Source organism: Astatotilapia calliptera, chromosome 3 (assembly GCF_964374335.1).
Source record: "Astatotilapia calliptera chromosome 3, fAstCal68.1, whole genome shotgun sequence".
NCBI classification, from domain to species: domain Eukaryota; kingdom Metazoa; phylum Chordata; class Actinopteri; order Cichliformes; family Cichlidae; genus Astatotilapia; species Astatotilapia calliptera.
Window position 1 is genome coordinate 21,558,660 of NC_137424.1, and position 19,053 is coordinate 21,577,712.

A 19,053-nucleotide genomic window follows, 5' to 3' on the forward strand; every position below is an offset into this window, starting at 1 on the left:
GTGTGAGCTTGAAAGCATTCAGTGTTTCATCATCTGTTCAAACCTGAAGAAGGTTCAGAGTGTAGAAGGTTAAGAAAATGGAAACTCCAAACAGCTGAAGCCAACAGGAAGCAGCTTCAAACAAACACAACAAGAGAAAAAACTCTGAATGTTTCACATTAAAGTCGTACATTTATCATAAAAACAGGACAAAGACTTGAAAAAGTCGTGTTTTTCCTTCCAGGAACCACAAGGCTTCACTTTTAAAGGTGCAGTGTGAAAGAAATGGACATATTTGAAGTCCAACACCTTTTTCCAGTCACATTATTAAAGCAGACAACCTACAAGCTCATTTTCATTCCAACAAGTCATCTTCTGACCTGGACTAACAACACTGGTCTCTATGTGCAGCTGGGTGTGAGACCAGTGCTCAGGGAGCGTCTACAAAGTGCAACACTGAAAGAACATTACACACTAATTTGCTTCCTTCATCCAACCTGAAGAGGAAACAGAGACGCCTCCCCTTCAAAATAAAAGCTGCTCGTTTTGGACACAGTATCAAAGAAAGTCTACAGTATAACATAGTAAAGACAGAAAAAAGTTTTGGTTGTTTTTCAATTGTGCAGAAATGAAAGTACACTAAGCTCAATTATGTGACAGACATTTCATCCCATGTCAGTGTGGCCTCATCCTGCGCCGGATTATCCAGCACACACTCTGACCACAGGCCCAGCTGGGCTCCATCCAAGAGACAGGAAACAAACCAACACAATAATAAAAAGCACCATGTGATCTTCTTACATCTTCAAGACAAACATAGTAAAAACATGAGCATATTTGTTTCCTGATAAAATGATGTGACAGGTAGAACAGAGTAAAGTGGTGGTGTTACAGCCGGCCTTTCTCCCCTCTGCTGCCGAGGCTGTTAGTCTCTTCCAAACTCAGCTACAGGACTTCCAAATGAATGAAAGCAGCAGAAGTGGCTTTACAAATGAAAGAGGAAGAGGAGAAGAAGAGGAGAGGGAGGCCACTCTGACCATCACTCCAGCTGAAAACATCACACTTCCATTAAAGTTGGTGAGAAAATGTTGAGCAGGATGAGCTGCTGGCTAATCTGGAGGCTGTAGCAGCAGCTCACAGTCACCGTGGATTTCCACTCATGAAAAAGCTCTGGCTGCTTCATTTCTCATTTCATATCAGAGACTTTAAAGCTTCACTGAAGCTGTACTGTGATGCTTCCATATTCCAGTGAGGCCTCCATAATGATTTCAGCTGTTCTGTACACACACTGTGTGCCCTGTATGGCTCAAAGTCTCTGCAGCCTGTTTTTATCTGCTATCATCAGATCTTCATCATCCTCATTCACATCCCTCACACACTCTACAGCCTCATCAGCACTGACTTCATCTTCACTGACTGATGGAGCACAACATGAAGCTGTGGAGGCTGAAACACTGTCCTGTCAAACATCTCCCCGTCACCACTCCACTTCTGTCAGCCTTTAAATGAGCCCTGCTCAAGTCTGTCACTTCTATTTGGAGCCAAAAGGAAAAACTTTTGTTCAGTCGTTTGGAAAGACAACATTTCTGAAAGCACGCAAACTTCTTCACATTTGTCTTCAGAAACATCCTGAACATTTAGGAACTAAAGAAAGTTTCAAACATCAATCAAAGACCTGAAATATAGAAAAACTACAACAGCCACAGTCAGTGAACTCACCTCAGAGTCTCCAGTCCACAGTTTGGACTCTCCAGTCCAGCACACAGAAGCTTCACTGCTGAATCCTGCAGCTTGTTCCAACTCATGTCCAGCTCTGTCAGATGGGAGGGGTTGGACTTCAGAGCTGAGGCCACAACTTCACAGTGAGACTCTGAGAGTCGACACCGAGTCAGTCTTTGATGATAGAAAATATAAAATGTGTTATTATAAAAGCAGAAAATCTGCATTATAAACACAAACTGAATGTATATGAAGACAAAACAGAGCGAGGTCATAATCTGATGAACATCTGTTCTTCACATCTGTGCTTCAGCTCCTCTTACTGTGTTTGACATAACACAACGATTGAGTCTCTCTCAGACCTGCAGACTTTTTTCTTTTATTTTGCCTGTCCCGTTTGGTTCTTTTGCCATCAGAATTATTGTCTAAAGATGAAGAAAGATACCCAACGGATTTACTTTACCAAATTGACCATCCCTGACTTGCCGTAATGGTCTATTTGATTCACCTTTTATCGTTTATTTTTTTATTTTTTTATTTTCACTTGCTAGATACGGGACAGACTTGAATGAGGAAAAGAAAAGGGAGAAAGGAAGAGGGGTAAAAAACAGTGGAGAAGAGGGACGGGGATAAAGGGCAAAAAAACAAAAACCAACTAAATAAGCAGACAAAAAAAATACATATATCAATCACCTGGATCACCTGTTGAGAAAGAAAACAAGCAGAAGAAAACGAGAGCAATACAATAAACAACATCACAATGATATATGGGAATATATATACTAAATATTAAACATTATTGTGCAGCACGTAATATCGACAGCGCACAGTGTGCTTTGAGGTAGGAGCCAAAAAGGGTGTAGTTTGTGTGTGTGAGCACCCGTGTGTACACCTGTGAGCATGAACGCGCTTGTTTTTAAAAGGTTCCTTCATTTAATGATCTGCTAGAGGGTGTGGGGAGCCACAGCCCCGTCCTCCAGGGCATGAAGCAGGTATGGAGGAGATCAAAACTCCAGACATCCAGAGGCCCCCAGAACACAAGAGACCAAGGAAGACCAACAGAGGGGCAGCCGCGCCACTATCCCAGAAAGAGCTGAGGAGAGTCCCAGATGAGGGCTCACTCAGCAGCCGCGGAGCAGAAGCCAGGGGGGGTTGCAGTGACGCGCCCGTGAGCTCCGCCGGCAGCCAGCCATGCCTGAGTGACCGAGCCCCAGGCCGAGAGGCCGGGGGCACCCCACCTCCGAAGTGGCCCGAGCAAGCCCCAGGCTCCAGGCCCCGATAAGCGGCCGCCAAGGAGTGAGCCGGTGTGTACCTGGACGTAACTGCACCCAGACCCAGGTGGTGTTACCCTTTTCCCTGCATTGGGGAGAAGCAGACCGCCCCAACTCCGCAGCAGAAGGGAGGCCCCACATTCCACTCCAGACCGCAGTCGGACGGCCAACTCCTCCTCCTGGCCCCCCACTCCAGCAAGTCGCAGAGAACGGGGGTGTGAGAAGACTCCAAACCTCCCTCCGCTCGCTCATATGTAGTGTTGATGCATGTGTGTTCTAAGGTTGTTAGGGAGTTTTTATTGTTTTATTTGCTTATGCTTCAAAAGTTATGTTACACATATTTCACCAGACACAGTTTTCTGTTGAAACAGGAAGCTGACCCTGTGACACTGACAAGAGACCAGTACAGAAATACATATCCGCAGAAGTTGACTTGCATTATATTATTCTTAGAAATTGACTTGCAACAAACATACTTTGTGACACACACACACACACACAGACAGCATCAGGACCTGCGTAACAGGAAATGTGATTATATTTGCATATTGACGATGTAACCTATAAAAATAAACGAATACTGCAGTTCGGTGTGATTTGCTCTGAGCTTTTCACCCGTGCAGCACGTTAACCTACACAAGTGTCTCATTGTTGTTTATTCACCTGACTGTTTGTTAACTGTAAATCTCTGACATTTAATTGGTCCTTCGAAGCCGTTAATGGACTGGTATTAATGATAATATTATGCTCCATTTCACAGTGGTATCCTTCCTCAAGTCCCGACGCCGTGACAAGCCTGCGTTGAAGTCTCTGCAGAGCGCCCTCTAGGGAGGGTTGAAAGTCCAGGGACGCTAAAATTCGGGTCCTGGCCGACGTTTTACAGGCCCACGGCGCTGGGGCTTGAAAAAAGGATGCCCGACAGACCGGCAACAGCGAAGCCAGGTGATTATTCCACATTTGACACACCTTGCATAAAACGATCGGCTGGGACAGTCTGTCTGCTCTAAGTATATTAAATAGGAAGTGACCTATTCGCTAACATAAGTCTATAGAAAGACTGACTATCCGCTCACCTGAAAGAGGTTGGTAGCCTGATAGAATTAGTTGTCCGCTCGCCTGAAATAGTGGCTGGAAGCCCGACAAGTTACCCGCTCGCCTGAAAAAGGGCTGGAAGCCGTGTAATGGTTAGCAGTACGCCTGAAAGACGGCTAGTGGTAGATACTAAAGAGAGATTCAGACTGTCCAGTATAAATTTTGCGCGCATAAACTGTTTTTACTGTTTTGTTGGTGGAGTAAGTTGATTTGACAGCACATTAAGGTGGCTGAACTACTCCACTGAATTGTTTACCGTTGATAGCTCACGTACTGGCTGAATGAGAAATTAAGTTGTGCGTCATCACGTAAAATCGACAACCGCTTTCAAGAATAGCTGAAAGTAGAAGGCTGTTGTTGATAACTTATCTCATTCTTCGTGCCAGTGACAGCTTCACGGGTCTGTCTGTATATTTAACTCAATTAAATACCTTGTAAACAAATCTTCTACAGAAGGAAACTGAATGGATAGTAACGAAACTAAACTCACGGCAGATGAACAGTGGTTAGACAGTAGCTATTTTAAGAGGAACCTTACAAACAGAACTAAACAATGAAATATAGTTGGCATGACAATCATGCCCAGATTGTATAAAATAAATAAAAGGAAATCATTCACATGAAAACCTTTTCTATAAAAAAGAGAGATGCATAAGATAGATTAAGGCTGTCTCATTGTTCAGCCAAGGAAAGTGTGTGGAAAGGTAAATGTCTCCAGCCTGGATGACGGGTGAGACTGCAGCCCACCCAGAGCCCTTGATGGATACAAAATAAAATATAAAAATAAAAATAATAAGAAATTACTTGGTTCAACATGCAACAGAGAGAATGAATGTGACTGAAGGTTGGATCTGAGATGAGGCAAACAGAAGACCAGTCTAAAAAGTAGGCACAAACCTGTTCAGAGAAAAAGCATATTTGTACAGATTGGATGAATTCTAAATTATCTGTTTCCTGAGTAAGATGATCCTAACTATTAAATTGGCTCAGTAGTAGTATAGTGATTTACACTGATAAAATGTTGTAATATACTGTTGTTATTATATGGAAAGAATAAGATGATGATATTAATAAAAATATAATATTAATGACAAGAAGTATCCTAGTCAGTATGATGTGAGATGGATAATTGTTATGAAGTAGTCTGCATCAAGTTTAAGGTTTGCTCAAACTCAGTATAATGGCATATGAGATGAAGAAAATAAAGAGAATATCCAAACTACTTAAGTGCATAGGGGTACTACTTGACATGTTTGAGGACCTATATTGCTGAAATATAGAGCACATCTGTAATAACAACCAATATGCTAAACCATGTATATGACAGCTAAAGCTACAAGATTGAGAAGCTGATTTAAATATGTGGACACTACTAAGCTCATGAGCGAGTTAAACATTTTTATTTATTTGTTTTTAGAGCAGAAGCTGCATAGGGGACAGCACAGGGAGCAGTCTATCAATGAATAGAAAACACACATTGTCAGGGTCCTGGGTCGGTGACCCAGTGTTTTTGGTTATGTACTTTTACTTTTGATAGTTTTGTATTTTCTAGCATTTAGTGGTGTTCCCTCTGGTTGATGTCTTCCCTGCTTGTGCATTTCCTTAGTGTAGTAAGTCTCTGTGTTTAGTCCGCGTCTTTGAGTCTGTGTCATTACGTGTATGTGTTTCCTGTTTTACTTTGAAGGGCTCTGTCTTATGTCAGTGTGTTCTGTTTACGTTTCCCCTGCCTTGTCAGTTATCATGTATTCCAGGTGTGTTCCCCTCCTGTTTCCCATCCCCTGATTCCTGGCATGTGTATTTATAGTGTGTGTTACCGTGTCCTCGTTGCTGGTTCGTCTGTGTTGTTTCCCCTCGGTCTCCCTGCATGTATTTCCCCGGACCTCCCTGCACCGTCATTCCTGGTTTGTGTGTTAGTTTACCCAGTTTAGGTTTCAGTTTCATGTTCCTAGCGCCTTTGTTGTTTGCATTTTTGTTGTTAATAAACACTCACCTGCACCAGAGCTGCCGCCTTTTGGTCCTATATATATATTCCACACGGCTTGCCCCCGCAAACCGTGACAGAACGAACCAGCCACCATGGACCCAGCGGCAGTAAATCCGTCCGAGGAGCTCCAGGACGACATCACGTACAATGTGGAGATCCTTCTCAGCCTATGGCTGGAACATCCCCCGGAAGAGCTTCGCCGCGCAACAGAAGACCGGCTGCAACGGCTCTTTTCCGGCCTGCCATGGCTATTGAACTCGCTTCCTCCGACTATGCAGGCTTTTCTCCGGCTCACACCGCACCTTCTCTCGGCCACTCCTGCCTCGCTGCCCGACTCGCCGGATGTGATCTTGCCCGGCCCGTCGGAGCCGTCTGCGGGGAGGAGACGCCGATCGCGCCGCAAGCGCGCCACCCCACAGCTGGATGTTCGGACATCTAATTCGCCGGCTGTGGTGAATGAGGACTGTTTTCCATTTGCGGACTGTATGACTGTTCATTCAGGGGCGGTGTTCTGTGCGGCAGATGACTTTGTGAACAGCATATCAGCTCCCCCGCAGCCACTCTTAGCCCAGTCAGCTCCCCCGCAGCCAGTGCCACCCTCAGCTCAGTCTCCAGTGCCACCCTCAGCTCAGTCTCCCGTGCTACCCTCAGCTCAGGCCCCAGTAGCTCCAGTGCCGCCTGTAGCGCAGGCCCCAGTAGCTCCAGTGCCGCCTGTAGCGCAGGCCCCAGTAGCTCCAGTGCCGCCTGTAGCGCAGGCCCCAGTAGCTCCAGTGCCGCCTGTAGCGCAGGCCCCAGTAGCTCCAGTGCCGCCTGTAGCGCAGGCCCCAGTAGCTCCAGTGCCGCCTGTCGCGCAGGCCCCAGTAGCTCCAGTGCCGCCTGTCGCGCAGGCCCCAGTAGCTCTGGCTCCAGCATTACCGGTTCCACCCGTTCACTCCGTGCAGGGAGAAGGCCTAAGTCCTACTCAAGGTGCTTTTCATGATTCAGCCGCCATTGGCACTGTTTGCCGCTCCAGGGCTTCCCCAGAGGCTAGGTCCCAGTCCTCAGCTGATTCTGGACCCCTGGAGTTTAAGCAGCCACCTGGGAAGTGCCCCGTGTCAGTGCTGTCTGAGCAGGGCCAGTGCTCAGCACAGCACCCATTTCCTTCATGTCTGCCAGTGGACTCCATGCCTGCTGGCTTTGTGATGGCTTCTGCTGGAGGGTCCAAGGGGCCCGTCCAGCCTTTGTCTCGTATCTCCGCTGGAGGGTCCGAGGGACTGCTCCGGCCTTCGTCTCGTATCTCCGCTGGAGGGTCCGAGGGACTGCTCCGGCCTTCGTCTCGTGTCTCCGCTGGAGGGTCCGACGGACCGCTCCGGTCTTTGTTTCCTGTTTCCGCTGGGGGGCCCGAGGAGCCCGTCCAGCAGCCTTCCTCGTCAGCTGGTGGTTCCGGAGAACCACACCAGCCTCATGCCTCGTCGGCTGGAGGGTCCGAGGGGCCCGTTCAGCCTCCTGTCTCCGCTGGAGGGTCCGAGGGGCCCGTTCAGCAACCTTCCTCGTCAGCTGGGGGTTCAGGAGAACCGCACCAGCACCATGCCACATCAGCTGGAGGGCCCGAGGAGCCCATCCAGCCACCATCTGCTACGCCAGCTCCAGCCTGTGCTTCGTCAGCTGCAGCTCCAGCCTGTGCTTCGTCAGCTGCAGCTCCAGCCTGTGCTTCGTCAGCTGCAGCTCCAGCCTGTGCTTCGTCAGCTGCAGCTCCAGCCTGTGCTTCGTCAGCTGCAGCCTCAGAGCCTTCGTCAGCTGCGGCCTCAGAGCCTTCGTCAGCTGCGGCCTCAGAGCCTTCGTCTGGTCCGGCCTCATCAGAGTCTTCGTCCTCGTCTGGTCCGGCCTCATCAGAGTCTTCGTCCTCGTCTGGTCCGGCCTCATCAGAGTCTTCGTCCTCGTCTGGTCCGGCCTCATCAGAGTCTTCATCCACGCCTGGTCCAGCTGCCTCTGCCTGTGCTTCTGCTACGTCTGGTCCAGCTGCCTCTGCCTGTGCTTCTGCTACGTCTGGTCCAGCTGCCTCTGCCTGTGCTTCTGCTACGCCTGGTCCAGCTGCCTCTGCCTGTGCTTCTGCTACGCCTGGTCCAGCTGCCTCTGCCTGTGCTTCTGCTACGCCTGGTCCAGCTGCCTCTGCCTGTGCTTCTGCTACGCCTGGTCCAGCCTCTGCCTGTGCTTCTGCTACGCCTGGTCCAGCCTCTGCCTGTGCTTCTGCTACGCCTGGTCCAGCTGCCGCCGCCTGTGCTTCTGCTACGCCTGGTCCAGCCTCTGCCTGTGCTTCTGCTACGCCTGGTCCAGCCTCTGCCTGTGCTTCTGCTACGCCTGGTCCAGCCTCTGCCTGTGCTCCTGTTACGCCTGGTCCTGCCTCTGCTTCAGCGTCGCCTGGTCCTGTGCCCTCCAAGCCTCGGCCGGTGCGCCTGACGCTTGGGCGCCGCCGCTGCCTTCCGCGCGGCCAGCCCCCTGATCGCCATCGCCTGAGTGGCCGCCGCTGCCTTCCGCACGGCCGGCCCCCGGACCGCCATCGCCTGAGTGGCCGCCGCTGCCTTCCGCACGGCCGGCCCCCGGACCGCCGTCGCCTGAGTGGCCGCCGCTGCCTTCCGCACGACCGGCCCCCGGACCGCCGTCGCCTGAGTGGCCGCCGCTGCCTTCCGCACGGCCGGCCCCCGGACCGCCGTCGCCTGAGTGGCCGCCGCTGCCTTCCGCACGGCCGGCCTCCCGAACTGTATCCACGTCGCCGCCGTTGCCGTCCGCACGGTCGGCCCCCCGAACTGTTTTGGACTCCTGTGCTGTCGGCCCCCTGGCCGGCCCCCCCGAACCGTTTTGGACTCCTGTGCTGTCGGCCCCCTGGCCGGCCCCCTGAACTGTTTTGGACTCCTGTGCTGTCGGCCCCCTGGACTCTTCTGTTTTGGACTGTTTTTTTTTTTTTTTTTTCCTGTGTTTTGGTGTGCTTCGTTTCTTTTGGTTTTGGGCTCGTTTTTTGTTTTTGTCTTTTGGCCTTCTGGTGCTCCGGTTTTGTTTTGCTTCGAGCCCTCCTTCCTGGGCCCCCGCCGCCCGCCCTGGTCGGGTTGTTTTCTGTTTTTTCTGGCTGTTTTTTTTTCTTGTTGGGCTGTCTGGAGCCAGCCTTTGAGGGGGGGGGGTACTGTCAGGGTCCTGGGTCGGTGACCCAGTGTTTTTGGTTATGTACTTTTACTTTTGATAGTTTTGTATTTTCTAGCATTTAGTGGTGTTCCCTCTGGTTGATGTCTTCCCTGCTTGTGCATTTCCTTAGTGTAGTAAGTCTCTGTGTTTAGTCCGCGTCTTTGAGTCTGTGTCATTACGTGTATGTGTTTCCTGTTTTACTTTGAAGGGCTCTGTCTTATGTCAGTGTGTTCTGTTTACGTTTCCCCTGCCTTGTCAGTTATCATGTATTCCAGGTGTGTTCCCCTCCTGTTTCCCATCCCCTGATTCCTGGCATGTGTATTTATAGTGTGTGTTACCGTGTCCTCGTTGCTGGTTCGTCTGTGTTGTTTCCCCTCGGTCTCCCTGCATGTATTTCCCCGGACCTCCCTGCACCGTCATTCCTGGTTTGTGTGTTAGTTTACCCAGTTTAGGTTTCAGTTTCATGTTCCTAGCGCCTTTGTTGTTTGCATTTTTGTTGTTAATAAACACTCACCTGCACCAGAGCTGCCGCCTTTTGGTCCTATATATATATTCCACACGGCTTGCCCCCGCAAACCGTGACACACATACACAAATTGTTACATGTGAAATTATTATTGGAAAGAATCAGAAGTGAGATGGTTTTGAATTAAGAAATCAGTGAAATGATGCATGAATTAAACCTGATAATAACATACAGAGGCAATGAAGGAAGCAGATTACACTCACTGAACATTAACATGCATAGGAAAAGTAATGAAGACCTGCTTACACTTATACACATGACATAAGTTGGTATTTCTGACCAGAGAGAGGGAAACGGGTAGTTTAAGTACTCAGGATAATAATGAAAATGTCTTAGTTGTGTTTCTTCAGGAGCAAAACAGACCTGGACCAATTCTCCAGGTGCAGCGGTCGGAAGAAACTTATAAGTTAACATGACTGGACATGTCAAAGCAAGTTTCTGGTTGAATTGTTCACAGCGCCATGTCTCCATAAACCTGTCAAGTGGGCCCTAACTTGTGTCTGAGGACAAGGATTGCTGTTAATAAGGTGGGAACTTAAAATTTGGGTTAGCAAATTTGGGAAAGAAAACTGACTGCTTAAGCGGAGAATTGTGCAGGAGTCTGAAACACTGCAAAAGCAACATATGCGAATTCACGTACATGATTTACAAATGCCCAGTTTTAGAGCTGTAAACTGTGAGCAATTCAAAGTTTAAATATATATATAGAGAGAGATAATAATAAGAAAACTTTAACTTCAAAGTTGAAATATGTAAGATGTGTGAAATGTGTGAATTCTTTGAAAAACTAGAAGGTATCTTGGAATGCCTCAAGTGAGAACGTAATGAACAAAAAAAAAACAAAGAAGAAGGAGCAAAGAGCAATGGAAACACGGACGTGTATAACATAGAACAATTACTTCTAGGCTCTGAACACAAACCCTCTGTTGTCAGATCTAGCAGATCCAGTTGTAGTAAAAGCTACCACATCTTACAGGCCAGTTAAACCACAATATCCCTTAAGCACAGAAGCAGAAAAAGGGATCAGGCCAGTGATTGCAGATATGGAAAAAGCAGGCATTTTAGTAAAAACAACTGAAACAACCTGTAATACTCCGATTTTCCCAGTGAAAAAAGCAAACACGGGGAAATATCGACTAGTACATGACCTTAGAGCAATAAATGACATAACAGAACAAATTCCACCTGTGGTTGCAAATCCACACACAATTTTAACTCAGGTGACACAAAAAGAACAATGGTTCTCAGTTATAGATCTTTCGAACGCGTTTTTCTCTGTGCCATTACACCAAGACTCACAAAAGGTATTTGGATTCACTTTTACCAACCAGAAGTATACCTATACAAGGTTGCCTCAGGGATTCCAGAATAGCCCCACTCTTTATGCAGGAGCTCTAAGACAATCCATGTCATTTTGCACGCTTCCTGCCCCAGGTAAATTCCTGCTATACGTTGATGGTATTTTGATTACAGGCTACACACAGACTAATTGCGTAGCAAGCACACTGACAGTTTTGCAACATCTAGCAGAGCAAGGCCATAAAGTCTCACAGCATAAATTGCAATTGTGGAGCCGAGAAGTAACGTACCTTGGCCACAGACTGACAGGACGAGGCAGACAGCTGTTAGACAGCAGAAGAGTAGCTGTACAGAACGCTCCTAAGCCTGTCGCCAAACAACAAATGATGAGTTATTTAGGTCTCTGCAACTTTTGCAGATGTTGGATACCTGAATATGCACTGCTGGACCAACCTTTGCAAAACCTGATCTATGGCAAACACTTAGCTCTGAAAGATGAAATAGAATGGACACCAGAGGCAGATAAAGCATTTATTGACTTAAAACTTGCCCTGCAAACAAGCACAGTTTTAGCTTTGCCTGACTGTGACAAGCACTCTCCTTCCTGCGGAAGTAGATGGTGCCGAACACAGCTGTATGCAGAAGCTAACTGAAAAAATGAAACCCCGACCAGACATTTTTAGTACACTGCAGCCTACTGTTTTAGAAGCGAAACCTTTAGCTTCCTCTTTTTCAGCACAGAGTGCAGAACTAGCGGCTATCATACGTGCATGCTGCGCAAAGGTCGAGAAATAGAAATATATAAATATTCACACTGACAGTCAATATGCGTTGCACACCAAAAAAGATAATTCAGAAATTACTAAAGGCAATAACTTCGCAGGCCAAGCTGCGAGGAAGGCCGCACAGCAACCAATACGAACTTTAATGTCTGAAACCTCACAGCTAATACCACTTGATGTACTTAAAGATGAACAGACAGCCGCACCCATCGCAGAGCAAAAGAAGTGGTTAAAGTGTGGAGCACGGCTACAAAATGACCTGTAATGGCGAACCAATACTGCCAAAATTGCTACACAAGACAGCAGCATTAGTGACACATAGCTTAACGCATTTGTCAAGGGGTGGAATGATGAATATCCTCCCCAAACACTTCTATACTCAAAATTTTGAAGCTTCAGCACAAGAGTTTATCAGAGCATGCATGATTTGCCAGAAACATATTGCACAGGGAAACCTCAGGCCTAAAAGAGGCTTTTCCCCAACACCACCGCACCCATTTCACACAATCCACATGGATTTTATTGAACGGAACCAATGTCAAACATCAAAATACGCTCTAGTAATTGTGGATGTGTTCTCAAAATGGCCAGAAATCTATCCAGTAAAAAGAGCAGATGCAATCTCAGTAGCAAAATGTTTATGCAACCATTTTATTCCTACTCTGATAAAATCAGACAAAGGCCTGAGTGTTTGGGCCTGGTGAAGATGTGGATGCGACTAACCCAGGGTTCGCAAAAGCTCACACCCTTTGAAATCGTTCACGGGAGGCAATTTCCGCTGCCTCTCACTAGTGAGCCTATTAATAAGTCTATAAGAGAAACCACTCTAGCAGAGTGGATGACTAAATTATTTGAGAATAAAGAGATTGTGCTAACAATAAACTGCCGAGCGATATCTCTCCAGTTTCTTGCAGGTTGCAACCAGGTGATTGGATCCTGATCAAAGTACTCCAGAGAAAGAATTGGAGTTCACCAAGGTGGGAAAGCCCATATCAGGTCTTACTCAGCACACCGACTGCCTGCAAAATAGCAGAAAGACCATCTTGGATCCACCAAAGCCACTGCAAAAAAGTGAGTGACAACACAAGTATAGACGCCGGTTCCCCCGACTCCTAGGTGTTCCCTGGTGGAGGAAAGGGCTGTTTGGGTATATCCCGCCCTTTTGTCTTCTCGCCAGTGGTCTACTCACCTGGAGCCCGGGTGTGCCTGGTCATCATGAAGAACCTTGTCCTCATAGTGACTGGCATTGCGCTCCTAGTGAGCCTATTGATACTCACCTGGAGAGACAAGGACCCACAGCACCACCTGCAGAAGAAATGGTCGTATGACAACTTACACCTGAAGGATATGGATAAAGAGCATAACCACCCCTGGCTGAACAATGCCTGGTACCGGTACGTCTACAACCGAGTACATACAGAAGACAACCACACTGGCTGCTACGTCTGTTCACACCTCCCAACAACAGCAATGCAAGCCACCCTATATGGAAAATCACCCAGCCTTTCCGAAGCCCTATGTATATTCTACAAAGCCACCAGCGGAACATGTTCCCCCGAAGACATCTTCTTCTTCAAGGTTGAGTTAAAAAGACAAGTCACAAAAATCGACCTGCGACGGTGTAATGGAACACTGATCAACTATAAACCTAATGAGGTAGTGTTTTGTACACCAGAGGTCTCAGACTGGAACTACAGCTGTGATGACCGATACTGGGTACACCTGAATAGAATAGAATAGAATAGAATAGAATTCAACTTTATTGTCATTGCACATGCACAGGTACAGGGCAACGAAATGCAGTTTGCATCCATCCAGAAGTGCTTTAGTGATATAGATATATTACAATATATATTAGCAATAATATAGATATGTGAGTATATTACAGAAATGGGTCTATTATGGTATGTTATAATGTACACGGTATGAAGTATGTTGTGAATATTCTATAACTATAAGTATGTACAGGCTGTAGTGAGTACAAGCTATGTACAGGATATGAACAGGATATAAATATGAAAAACTATACAGAATATGAAATGAAATAAATAACTTTACAGAATCTGGGATATACAGCTATACAGAAATGGGAACTATGCAAGTTGTAAACAGTTGTAGGATTAAAGATTATCGAATGTACAGAATGATTATTTACACAGAGCTATACAGTAGTGCAGTTAAGATAAGTGAGGGTGTAGATAGTTTCTACAGAGGCTATATAAAGTGCTAGTGGTTGTGAGTGGTGGTTCAGTCCATGTTATTATTGTGTTTGAGGGTACAGTTGTCCATTGTGTGTGTGTGTATGTTCAGTCCATGTGTTAACGTGGGTCAGATGTCAGGAGGCAGAGTTCAGGAGTCTGACAGCTGTGGGGAAGAAGCTGTTCCGGTACCTGGTGGTCTTAGTCCGGAGGCTCCTGTGGCGCCTCCCAGAGGGCAGGAGGGTGAAGAGTCCATGTGATGGGTGACTGGGGTCTTTGATGATTTTCCCAGCCCTTTTCAGACACCGCTTCCTGTAGATGTCTTTTATGGCAGGAAGTGGTGCTCCGGCGATGCGCTGGGCAGTTTTCACGACCCTCTGCAACGCCTTCCGGTCCGAGGCAGAGCAGTTCCCGTACCAGACTGTTATACAGTTGGTCAGGATGCTCTCGATGGTGCAGCGATAGAAGTTCACCAGGATGTCTGAGGACAGGTGGTTCTTCCTCAGAGTCCTCAAGAAGAAGAGGCGCTGGTGAGCCTTCTTGACCAGCTTGGAGCAGTTGGTCGTCCAGGTGAGATCCTCGGAGATGTGGACTCCCAGGAACTTGAAGCTGCTCACACGCTCCACAGCCGTCCCCTTAATGTGGATGGGTGGATGTGGGTCAGCATTCCTCCTGTAGTCCACGATGAGCTCCTTGGTCTTCTCGGTGTTAAGCAGCAGGTTGTTTCTGTCGCACCACTCAGCCAGACGATCCACCTCCTCCCTGTAGGCGGCCTCATCGTTGTCACTGATGAGGCCAATCACCGTGGTGTCATCTGCAAACTTAATGATGGTGTTGGAACCATCAGCAGGTCTGCAGTCGTGGGTGAAGAGGGAGTAGAGGAAAGGGCTCATCACACAGCCTTGTGGTACACCGGTGTTCATTGTGATGGTAGATGAGCAGCGGTTATCCAGCCGGACATGTTGGGGGCGGTTGGTCAGGAAGTCCAGTAACCATTTGCAGATGAGGGAACTGATACCCAGGTCTGTCAGTTTCCTGATGAGTTGTGAGGGGTGGATTGTATTGAATGCTGAACTGAAGTCTATAAACAGCATTCTGGCGTAGGTGTTGTTGTTGTCCAGGTGTGAGAGGACAGAGTGCATTGCGATGGAGACTGCATCCTCTGTGCTCCTGTTCCGGCGGTATGCGAATTGGTGGGGATCCAGGGTGGGGGGGAGACAGGATTTGAAGTGTGCTAGGACCAGTTGCTCTAAGCACTTAGTGATGATGGGGGTGAGTGCTACTGGGCGGTAGTCATTGAGGCAAGATGGGTTGGAGTTTTTGGGTATCGGGACGATGGAGGTGGATTTGAAGCAGGCCGGTACCACAGCGTGGGCCAAGGACAGATTGAATATGTCTGTGAGCACTCCTGCAAGCTCCCCAGAACACGCTCTGAGAACACGCCCGGGGATGCCATCAGGGCCTGCAGCCTTGTGGACATTGATCCTGCTCAGCACCGCTCCTACATCGGTGGGGGAGAGAGTCATAGGTTGGTGGTCTGGCGTCATGTCTGCTTTGGTTGTGGTTGTGGGGTTCCCTCGCTCAAAACGAGCATAAAAGTTGTTGAGCTCGTTGAGGAAGGAGACATCAGAGGATGCGGGGGAGGGTTTGGTGGTCCTGTAGTCTGTGATGGTCTGGAGTCCTTGCCACATGCGTCGGGGGTTGGAGTTGGAGAAGTGTTCTTCTACCTTCTTTTTGTAATGGTGTTTGGCTTTTTTGATGCCCTTCTTTAGATTAGCCCTGGCTGTACTGTAGGCGTGTGCATCTCCTGACCTAAAGGCAGTGTTGCGGGCCTTCAGGAGGAGACGAACATCCCGGTTCATCCAAGGCTTCTGGTTGGGGTACATGGTGATCCGTTTCTGGGTGGTGACACTGTCTGTGGTTTTGGAGATGTAATCCAGTACAGATGAGGCGTACTGGTCCAGGTCTGTGTGGGTGAACATATTCCAACCAATGACAAGGGAAAATCTTTCAACGTCAGGAGGGAACCAGGAATACAACATCCAATGTGTTTCACCTTCGCATACGGCAACAGAAAGCTGGGGATGAACCAAAACTGCTCCCAGACTTTCCGGATGCCGCAGGACAGAAAGGGACCAACCAAGACGCAAGAGGAGCACTGATGACGTGCAACCTCATGATCCAATCTGGGGTAGTGATGTGCCAGCGGAGTTCAAGTTGTGGACCACCAGACAGAAAGTCCTGCACTCACTTTTCCCATGGATCGGGAATGGAAAAAACATGCTAAGGATCGAGACTCTTGACTACCGATTTGGACTTTTCCAGAACAGCTCAACATGGATAAACAAGGCTCATAATGAGGAAATCGACGCGATCAGAATAGTGGTCATGCAACACAGAGTCGCCCTGGACATGATTCTTGCTGAGAGAGGGGGCCTCTGTGTCTTATTCAACACCACTTGCTGCACCTACATTCCAGATAACGTGCATTCCTTGACCATGACCACCGCCCTGGAGAAGTTACGACAACTGAGTAATGCACAGCAACAAGACTATGTCATGAACACAGAGGACTTGTCTTGATAGGAGTTCTTCTTTTATTGCTTTGCATGTTCTCTACATGCATTCTACCCTGTATCAGATCAATGATTGGCAAAATGGTACAGGCCACAGTGATCACCTATGTTGGACTGCCACAAGAAGATGAACCGGACGAAGAAGATTTAGTATAGGAACACACACATTCACACATACTGAATGATGCTACAATTGAAAATGTTATAAGCAAGTGATTGTTAGCTGATAATAAAGTATGATTGAAGTGGTGAAATACGGTAACAACAGGGAGGGATGTTAGGGAGTTTTTATTGTTTTATTTGCTTATGCTTCAAAAGTTATGTTACACATATTTCACCAGACACAGTTTTCTGTTGAAACAGGAAGCTGACCCTGTGACACTGACAAGAGACCAGTACAGAAATACATATCCGCAGAAGTTGACTTGCATTATATTATTCTTAGAAATTGACTTGCAACACACATACTTTGTGACACACACACACACACACATTTCCTGTTCCTGCGTAACAGGAAATGTGATTATATTTGCATATTGACGATGTAACCTATAAAAATAAACGAATACTGCAGTTCGGTGTGATTTGCTCTGAGCTTTTCACCCGTTCAGCACATTAACCTACACAAGTGTCTCATTGTTGTTTATTCACCTGACTGTTTGTTAACTGTAAATCTCTGACAAAGGTGCATTTAAAACCCAGGAGGGCATGGAGCTACCTGCCAGAGAGCAGCAGGTAAGCGCATAGCCCCTCCTGATAGCCCTCAGTGTCTACGTGTATTTAAAATTGAGAGGTGGGCAACGACGCCAGGGGTGAGGTGTACACCCTGATGGTCTTTTTGGAGTCTGTGTAGCGTGCCCACCCCCAAGATCCTATATGTATGTGTTATGAGAGTGTGAGTAATGTGAGTGTCTAAGTTGTGAGATAAAATTGAGGCACAGGCAGCCAGAAGGGGACAGAGGGGGGGATGCCTCCCATGCACCTTGGTGACACACCTTTACCCCAAGGCCCTGCATGTGTGGATGATTGTGGTGGAGCGGGAAGAGGGAGGCAGCTGGAGATGGGGAGGGAAGGAAGGGAGGGGCAAGTGACCCCTCCCTGGGGCCAGCTCCCCCGCTGACCCCAGTAAGCACCCCCATACTCCAACACCCGCCAGGGAAAGGGGGCCCAGGCCCATCCGGACCGGGGACCAGAACAGCAGCGCCGCCCGGCCCCACAGATCCCGGGACGGCCCACCTGATCCCACCACAGAGAAAACTGCACCCATCCCGTCATGCACTCATCTTCCAAACTACACAAGACAATAGACGCCCAGGCTGAGATCTTCCTCCACCTCTCCTGTATCTCCCCCTCCTGCAGAGTGAGTTCCTGAAGACAGGAGACCTCCTGCAAGATGTAACAGCCTCCCCCACCAGTTGAAGAGCCCCCCAGGTGGCTCGATGCACCGGTGGCACCCTGCGCGACGGCCGGGCCCCCATACACCCACCCGCCCACAACCCCAGCAACATACCAACCGGCCAGGGCCCCAGCCCAGAGACGGAGCGCCCCCAGAACCTCACGCCTGTCTTGGACCCACCCAGGGGCAGCCAGGCTACCAGGTCAGTAACCCACGTCCGTCAGCACAGACCCTCCCCTAGCCCCGCTGCACGCAGCCACGAGGAAACCATCACCTAAGAGCCAACAGAGCCCCTAATAGGCCATGACCGCTACCCCGGTGGGACCAAACTATGACCCTCCACCCCCACTAGGTGATGGAGCTAATCAAGGGAACCCAGAGCAATTGATCTGATGTGGTGGCAGAGGCTGTATCGAGACTAATGTAATCTATTAGATAATTTCTATATTGGTTAGAATAAGATTATTTTTATTTTTCCAGTTCATGAGGACTGTTTTCTTGGCTATGCATAGGGCAGTGAAAACCATATGGGCTATATTCTTATCTGTAGCGACATTATCTAAGCTGCCCAACAAACACACTAAAGGGGAAGTTGGAATGTTACATTTCAGACACTTTGATAAGTCTTCACATATCTCGCGCCAAAACTTCTGAACTGGTGGACAGAACCAAAGAGCGTGGATATAATTGTCCGGTGTATTGGTTTGACAGTGTGAGCAGTTGTTGGTAGACATATAACCCATCTTGAACATCCGATGACCTGTATAGTGCACTCTATGTAGTATTTTGTATTGAATTACTTGAAGACTGGGATTTCTAATTAGATGAAAGGTTTTTAAGCAAATCTGAGACCAGAAGTTTTGGTCTAAGTTAACTGATAAATCCGCTTCCCATTTTGCAATAGGAAGTGATATTGATTCATCTGTTTTAGAAAGCATTCTGTATATTTTGGATAGTAGTTTGGGGGTTTTAAGAGTAAGAAATTGAACCACACTTGGTGGTATTTCTAGTTCAACTTGACCCGGTTTAAATTTCTTTTTTACTATGGATTTAATTTGTTGATATTCTAAAAATCTTT

General features: G+C 47.8%; 1 protein-coding gene across 8 annotated transcripts in view; it reads right to left on the reverse strand.

Annotated features, from left to right (window-relative positions):
* Positions 1 to 19,053, reverse strand: part of LOC113015897 (NACHT, LRR and PYD domains-containing protein 12-like) — a 95,868-nt gene that overhangs the window by 54,280 nt on the left and 22,535 nt on the right. For all 8 annotated transcript variants that reach the window (XM_080298308.1, XM_080298306.1, XM_080298312.1 and 5 more), the window contains exon 4: positions 1,699 to 1,872. In XM_080298308.1, coding sequence (XP_080154434.1) covers positions 1,699 to 1,872 — 174 coding nt within the window. The remainder of the gene's footprint in view (positions 1 to 1,698; positions 1,873 to 19,053) is intronic.